The sequence below is a fragment of the Centroberyx affinis genome, unplaced genomic scaffold (genome assembly GCF_046629955.1).
Source record: "Centroberyx affinis isolate AG114_WGS23_722 - 3 ecotype Tasmania unplaced genomic scaffold, CSIRO-AGI_Caff_v1 ptg000520l_1, whole genome shotgun sequence".
Lineage (NCBI taxonomy): Eukaryota > Metazoa > Chordata > Actinopteri > Beryciformes > Berycidae > Centroberyx > Centroberyx affinis.
The window spans coordinates 21,517-30,000 of NW_027279169.1; the positions used below are offsets into that span (position 1 = coordinate 21,517).

An 8,484-nucleotide genomic window follows, 5' to 3' on the forward strand; every position below is an offset into this window, starting at 1 on the left:
GAGTGTAATTTGAAAGTATTTAGGAAGGCGCTGGCGGGCGTCCCTCCTCAGGACCCGTAGTTCCTCTGGTCGTTGTTCCGTCAGATATCAGCAGCCGTCAGCCAGCCAGGCAGCAAATTAACGCACAGCGGTGCCGGGAAATCAGTAATAACTTCCTGAATAATGAAACAGATCCTCCCGTTTTCACCTCACGGCCGGCGGGCATGACTGACAAGACCGCAGGCGAAGTCCCGACCTAGCTAACACCGGACTGCAGCTGCTTAGCGTTAGCTTCCTCTGGCTAGGGCGGCAGCTTGCTAACGTGAGCTAAACAGCTAGCAGGCTGGTCTGCAAGCTAGCTAGCTGCGTCGTTCATCGGGTTTCCTGCTTCCCTGCTTAAAACACCAAGAAGCAGGAACGAAATGTATTAGCATGGAAAGACAGCTGTGGAAAACATACAGGTAGAGACAGGCCGCACCGCGCGACGACACCGCAGCTTCCCGAGCCCAGGATCCGAGGAAACGTAATGTTTTTACCCGCTAGCTAGCGGAGAGAACCAGAGGAGAGGAGAAGGCCCGAAAAACAAGATCCGCCTGTGACGAGCCAGGCGGCGCCGTGCCGGGCAGAGCAGGTCGGGGTTTTTGTAGAGGATTTGGACTCTGGTAGAAACACGGGGTTCGGAGCCCGCAGGAGGGTCGACTCCCCGGGGTCAGAGGTCACTGCCGGTCCCCGCGACCCGCTGTCTGCCTGACAGCTTCAGCCTCGCTGTGAGGAAGTCTGCTGCTTGATGAGCGAAAGAGTTTTACAGCAGACATGCTAACCTAAAACCTGCCGGAGCTTTATCTGCACCTGACCCGAATTAGCCGAGATAACAGTTTGAGTCCAGAGGTAAAATGTCTGAGAATCAGGGCAACGGGAACAACAACGTCCCTCTGAACAACAACATGGGGCCCAACCGGATCCGGAACCCCAACATCAACCAGAACCCGCTCATCAACGTCAGAGACCGGCTGTTCCACGCGCTGTTCTTCAAGATGGCAGTGACGTACGCCCGGCTGTTCCCCCCGTCCTTCAGGAGGATCTTCGAGTTCTTCGTCCTGCTGAAGGTGAGAAGTCCAGAAGCTCTGAGTCAGGCTGGCTCAGAGCAGAGACGGGCTGGTCTCTGCACACAGGCTGAGGTTAAAGGAATAGTTCACCCAGAACTGAAAACCCTGTCCTCATCTCCTCCCCCTCATGCAGGTGAACCTCAGGTGAAGTTTGTCCATATAACACACAGGGAGGCTGCAGCACAACTCCATAGCAGCCTTCTCCAAAACAACTGAAGTCAGTGGGGACCAGTTCTTCAGAGTTCCACAAAGACCTACAGTATATTTACACCATCATTTAGTGCAAATCTGAACTACAGCTGATTGATCTGCAACAAATAATGGTGTCTAGGTCTTTCTATTCACAGTGTGATTGTTTGTCTGTTGTTGTTTTGGAGCTCTAAAGAACAGGTCCCCATTGACTTCAGTTGTTTTGGAGAAGGCTGCTACCAAGCTGTGCTGCAGCCTCCCTGTGTGTTATATGGACTAACAAACTTCACCTGAGTTTCATTTGGCCTGAGGGGGAGGAGATGATGACAGGATTTTCATTTTTGGGTGAACTATTCCTTTAACACCTGAAGCTGAAGCACAATGATGAATTCTGCCAGGAAGTGAATGTGACTGTGTTCAACTAAGCTGCAAATAGATCTGATCTATAGATCTGATCTATAGATCTGATCTATATGATCTATATAGATCAGATGGATCAGACTGTCACTGACCTCTGAATGTTGGATCCGGTCTTCAGTCTCCCTGCCTGTTATTCTCACAGCCTTCTGAAAACCACACAGCTGTTAGCCAGCAGTGTCAGTCAATTAGAAGTTGAATTTGTGTTTAAAATAAGAACTGTTTGGTGGATTATATTGCCTATATACCAAAGTTAGAGAGAGAGAGATTCAGCTCAGTCTGACGGTGTTTATTATATTATTATAATATTATATTATTACATTATGCAGCAGCCTGTCAGACGGACTCATCCGGTCTGCTGCCCAGTGTTTCCCAACTCAGATTAGTGGGAAATCTGGGGAAACATTTGCTGATGTAATGCACAGGGATTATCCAACCAGCAGTCTGTAGACCTGCAGTCAGTCTGTAGACCTGCAGTCTGTAGACCTGCAGTCAGTCTGTAGACCTGCAGTGTGTAGACCTGCAGTCAGTCTGTAGACCTGCAGTGTGTAGACCTGCAGTCAGTCTGTAGACCTGCAGTCTGTAGACCTGCAGTCAGTCTGTAGACCTGCAGTCTGTAGACCTGCAGTCAGTTAATCACATAAATAAATTAGAGATGCACCGATTGCAATTTTCTTGGCCGATTCCGATTTCCGATTTTTTAAAAGTCTGACCTGCCGATTCCGATTTTGGCCGATTCCGATTTTCTTTCTAAGAACTATAATTGACAGCACACACAAACATTTTTGTAACTTTTCTTTAATGGAAAATTAAAATTCAATTGTATGTTCATAATAAAACATTGACTATTAATTACATTTTCTCCAAAACTGCACCAGGTTACAGGATCTTCTCTCACTCTCACTCAAACAAATCTCAAAATAAAAAAGTGCTCCAGGTTACTGGACAGAGCTTTTTTGAACAAATAAAATCCAAATGAAAATGAATTGCAGTATATCCCACTTAATACTTTCCCGAAAGAAAACAGGTGCAACAGATCTATATAACAACACACGGACTATTACTATTATGGACTATTATACAACAGGTAGTTCCGACCAAGCGATCCGATTGGTCAACTAGACATTTAGAACGTGATCAAATCAGCATGACAGCACACCTAGCCGTGCTCATCACTAAATATTACTCCGCCATATTATCATACAATATATTTAAATATAACGCTACGTTAACTCTGTTCAGCCTTGATGTTCCAGACGCTCTGCATCCATCAGCTGTGCGGTGAGTCGGTGACACGGCGCTACTAGCTTAAAAATACATGTGAAGTTCGCGGACATAGTAGCTAAATCTGTCCATGGAAAAATTATTTTTTTCAGCAGATATCTTAGTTGCAACAAGACTGAGCTAGCGAGGCAGTTTTGTGTTTATATGTGTGGTATTTATTCAGTTTGGGAAATCCCACGATCTCTAGAAAGCATTAGCTCCAGTTGGCTGCTGACTCAACAGGGACTAGAACTCGTCTGTTGCAGGTCGGTACTAAGGCTCCGCCTACTTGCTGGAGCAGTAAACTAGGTTCCATTACATAGGAGTCTACTGACCTGACTGATTGTTTTCCAGTTATTAGTCAGACCCCATGTATTTCCAGGGAAACGGAGATAACACTAGCAAAACGTTTTTTATTTTGAGAGCGAATCGCCCCACAATATGAATACATTTTGTTTGTATCTTTTATGTTGTTGGTAACTGTTGTATAATCTCAACATTACTCTGGAGGGTGAGCGTTACCGTCATTATTGGCACACAGTGATGCGGTCAGTAAGCATCACGGTAACGCACACCCTCTCGTGTAATATTGCTTAATTACAGCGGAGTTTTTACCGTTGTCTTAAATTTGACCGGCACAGAATCGGATATATGAGACCGATCGGCCGATCACCGGTCACCGGCCGATCGATCGGTGCATCTCTAAAATAAATGGATCGGATTGATTGGGTGTCATGTAGCCGATACTAATCAATCAAAATACACCTTGATCGGGTCCGATTCCAATCATTGATATTGGATCGGGAATAGTAACTCCTCTCTCCTCCTCCAGGTGTAGTAACTCCTCTCTCCTCCTCCAGGTGTAGTAACTCCTCTCTCCTCCTCCAGGTGTAGTAACTCCTCTCTCCTCCAGGTGTAGTAACTCCTCTCTCCTCCAGGTGTAGTAACTCCTCTCTCCTCCTCCAGGTGTAGTAACTCCTCTCTCCTCCAGGTGTAGTAACTCCTCTCTCCTCCAGGTGTAGTAACTCCTCTCTCCTCCTCCAGGTGTAGTAACTCCTCTCTCCTCCAGGTGTAGTAACTCCTCTCTCCTCCAGGTGTAGTAACTCCTCTCTCCTCCTCCAGGTGTAGTAACTCCTCTCTCCTCTATCCTCCTCCAGGTGTAGTAACTCCTCTCTCCTCCTCCAGGTGTAGTAACTCCTCTCTCCTCCAGGTGTAGTAACTCCTCTCTCCTCCTCCAGGTGTAGTAACTCCTCTCTCCTCCAGGTGTAGTAACTCCTCTCTCCTCCTCTCTCCTCCTCCAGGTGTAGTAACTCCTCTCTCCTCCTCTCTCCTCCTCCAGGTGTAGTAACTCCTCTCTCCTCCTCCAGGTGTAGTAACTCCTCTCTCCTCCAGGTGTAGTAACTCCTCTCTCCTCCTCTCTCCTCCTCCAGGTGTAGTAACTCCTCTCTCCTCCTCTCTCCTCCTCCAGGCGCTGTTTGTTCTCTTCATCCTGGCCTACATCCACATCGCCTTCTCTCGCTCGCCCATCAACTGTCTGGAGGTGGTGAGAGAGCGCTGGCCTCGGGACGGCATCCTGCGGGTGGAGATCCAGAGGAACTCCAGCAGAGCTCCCATCTTCCTCCAGTTCTACGACACCAACGGCTTCCAGGTGGAGCTGGACGGAGCGGAGGGAGGAGGAGGAGGAGGAGGAGGAGGAGAAGGGGGCGGAGCGGGGAGAGCGGGAGGCGTGGCGGGGCTCAGCCTGGCGACGCTGCAGCAGGAGGAGGAGGAGGAGGAGGAGGAGATGACCTTAGAGATGTTTGACAACAGCTCAGTGCAGGTGAGGAGCGAGCTGATGTCACAGGTTCGATTCCCAAACTGCAAACAGTGATGACCAAGCTCAGCTGTTTGTTGACACATTTGATCCTCACACATCTGATCTGAGGTCTGTTTACCAAAGCTCATCCCTCCTTTAGCTGATATCTGCCAGTTAGAGCTGCAACGATTAATCGATTAATCGATTAGTTGTCAACTATTAAATTAATCGCCAACTATTTTGATAATCGATTAATCGGTTTGAGTAATTTTTAAGAAAAATAAGTCAAAATTCTCTGATTCCAGCTTCTTAAATGTGAATATTTTCTGGTTTCTTTCCTCCTCTATGACAGTAAACTGAATATCTTTGGGTTGTGGACAAAACAAGACATTTGAGGACGTCATCTTGGGCTTTGGGAAACACTGATCCACATTTTTCACCATTTTCTGACATTTTATAAACCAAACAACTAATCGATTAATCGAGAAAATAATCGACAGATTAATCGACAATGAAATTAATCGTTAGTTGCAGCCCTGCTGCCAGTCAAAGCTATGAGTTGATCTGTGGGAGTTTGTACTCTGGACCTTCTCCCTCCTGTTTTTTATCTTTAATATTCTCACTATTTCTTTCCATTACTTATTTTCTCATTTCTCTAGTGTCTTTCAATAATTATTTTTATCCATCCATCCATGTTGTGGCTGCATATCAGGTTCAGACTCACAACAGGCTTCCTTTTCCCCAGCAACTTCCTCCTGCTCTTCCTGGGAGTAGATAGAGGAGATGTAGTCCTCCCAGCTCCTCCTCCCAGGCATGCTGGGAGATGTGGTCCTCCCAGCTCCTCCTCCCAGGCATGCTGGGAGATGTGGTCCTTCCAGCTCCTCCTCCCAGGCATGCTGGGAGATGTAGTCCTTCCAGTAGGGCTGCAACAGATCACAAAACTCACGGTTTGGATCGTATCACCGTTTTGAGTCACGGATCAGATTGTTTTTCGAATCAGCCAAAAAAAAAAAAAGGTCAGGGTTAAATTAATTTAAAAATGTGCTGCTTTGGCTCTGATGCAGCCTCCTCTCTCTGTCTGTAGTCTCCTCTCTGTAGTCTCCTCTCTGTAGTCTCGCTCGATGTCCCGCCCACAGCGCGATCCGATTGGTCACACGTCTCGTACGGATCACGGATCCACTACGGTCCGTTACACCACTACCTTCCAGTGTGTCCTGGATCTTTACCAGGAGCCTGAAACTTCTCAGCTGGTTTCTGTCAATAGAGGAGCTGGATCACGGAGCTCCTCCTGGATCACGGAGCTCCTCCTGGATCACAGAGCTCCTCCCCCTGAGGAGAAACCTTGTATCTGATCTCATTCTTTCAGTCACTACTCAGAGCTTGTGAGGTGAGGTTCGAGCGGTAAATTGGGAGCTTGGCTCATGAATGAGACTCTGAGATACCTGAAGTCCTCCACCAGTTTCTCATCCCTGGATGGGACAAGCCACCTTTCCTTCGGGAGCGAGCCGTGGCCTCAGGCCTGAAGGTGCTCACCCTCATCCTGACTGCGTCACACTCCGCTGCAGACCGCATCAGATCTGAGGCCAGGGTCTGATGAAGCCAGAAGGACGACATCATCCTCAGACGGCAGAGATCCTCCCTGATGTCACTGAACTGGACTCCTTGATCTGCTGTCCATGAAGAACAAACAGGAGAGACCAGCAGCATGTTGTTGGAGTCTGATGCCTTGAAGCTGAACAGGGACTGAGCGGCTCCTGCAGGACACTCAGGGAACAGGATTAGCAAACTCCCATGACTCGTCAGTCAGTTATCTGTGAGAATGTAAACAGCTGGTTCCGCAACCGGGACAGAGTCCGCATTGAGGTTTTCCCGCCGGCCGGAGTTTCCTTTCCAGCACCAAAGCATCTCCCAGGAGGCCGAGCGGCTTGATCTTCGATAGCTAGACTTCAGGAACGGTGCCGTTTTCATAAGAGACCTGCGGACCACAACGGCCCAGCAGCCTTCCTACTGAGGAGCTTCCTCACCACAGCGGTGATGGAGATGGACTCAGAGCCTCCAGGATCTTCAGCTCTGCCTCCTGAACAGAAGCCCTGTCTGTCGGGTTTAGGAGCCTGAGCGATGTCCTGCCTTCCCTCCCGAGTCGCCGGACGGTTCTCCTCCACGGTCCGAGCTCCTCCCACACCCAGACTTTCTCTTCTGCAGCCACAGCAGCTGCAGCCTGTTGGCCGGTTTCTGTCTGAGTCCGGAGCACCGGCCGGGCCCAGAGGGTCTCCTTCATCATCTTGACAGCCTCCCTCACCGCCGGTGTCCACCAGGCCCCGCCCACCTGGCCAGCTCCTCCATGACGGAGGTTTTGATCAGAGTCCGTTCTGACTCCACGTCTTTCTGCTTAGGAAGGTTCCTCACTGAGTGAAATGACCCGGAAGTGTCTCAGTGTCAGCCATGATAAGAGCTGCTGGAATCCTCTAAACACAAAGGAAAGGTGCTTCAATGCTTCCTTACTTAGCTCCTTTAGCATAGGAGACACTGGAGCCTCCTTTACCAAAGGAAAGGAGATAACGCCGTCCCACAATTCCTTGCGGCAGCGACATTTAAAGCGACGCACCGTTCGGCCGTTCACGAAAACAAACGATCAGACCGACAAGAGACGCAGATCATCATCGAGTTCCCGTTGCTTATTCAGCATTTTCCATCTTATGCCATAAGTTGCTAATATGCTAATATGTTCTGAACAACATGTTAAACCCAGAGGAGAACTATGAACGTTCCTCTGCTGTGAAATGATGAAAGTGAAGTTAAGGTTGTAGAGGAACCTGCTCAGGCTGCTTTACTTATTTCTTCATTCTGAGCTTGTTGTCTTGCAGCTTTAGGAAAATCATTCATTCATCTGACTTCAGTCTCAGATGTGAAGCTCTTGCCTTAATAAAGGAAAAGGTTAAACTGGGGAGAAGGATCTAAGATGCTTTTAGTCGTCCATCTTCTGAACATTGTAGTTTCACACAGCAGATCCACCTCATTAACATAATCATGTAGTCTAGTGTCAGTGCAGTGGGATTCTCTCGGGTGTCTTTTCCTAAGTCCTGATGAATTCTCCTTCACATCTTTCCTTGACCTCATGATGTTTCCAGCGAGGTCGAGGAGAAGAGGTTAGGAACAGGAGGAGAGGTTAGGAACAGGAGGAGAGGTTAGGAACAGGGGAAGAGGTTAGGAACAGGAGGAGAGGTTAGGAACAGGAGAAGAGGTTAGGAACAGGAGGAGAGGTTAGGAACAGGAGGAGAGGTTAGGAACAGGGGAAGAGGTTAGGAACAGGAGGAGAGGTTAGGAACAGGAGAAGAGGTTAGGAACAGGAGAAGAGGTTAGGAACAGGAGGACAGGTTAGGAACAGGAGGAGAGGTTAGGAACAGGAGGAGAGGTTAGGAACAGGAGGAGAGGTTAGGAACAGGGGAAGAGGTTAGGAACAGGAGGAGAGGTTAGGAACAGGAGAAGAGGTTAGGAACAGGAGAAGAGGTTAGGAACAGGAGGAGAGGTTAGGAACAGGAGGAGAGGTTAGGAACAGGAGGAGAGGTTAGGAACAGGAGAAGAGGTTAGGAACAGGAGGAGCTCTCTTGGAGGTGAAAGGTGAAATCTTTCCTGACAGACAGACCGTCTTCCACCAGGCCTTCCAGCACTGACTCACTACACTTTTTGGGTTTACCACTTTTGGGTTCTCGTTGGAACTGTCTTAGGAGTCTTCAT

General features: G+C 48.5%; 1 protein-coding gene across 1 annotated transcript in view; it reads left to right on the forward strand.

The window, feature by feature from the left end:
• Window positions 1–8: 8 nt before the first annotated feature.
• tmem259 (transmembrane protein 259) overlaps window positions 9–8,484 on the forward strand; it is a 20,343-nt gene continuing 11,867 nt past the window's right edge. Inside the window, exons 1-2 of the mRNA XM_071517770.1 lie at window positions 9–1,085; window positions 4,423–4,773. Coding sequence (XP_071373871.1) covers window positions 873–1,085; window positions 4,423–4,773 — 564 coding nt within the window. The 5' untranslated portion in view covers window positions 9–872. The remainder of the gene's footprint in view (window positions 1,086–4,422; window positions 4,774–8,484) is intronic.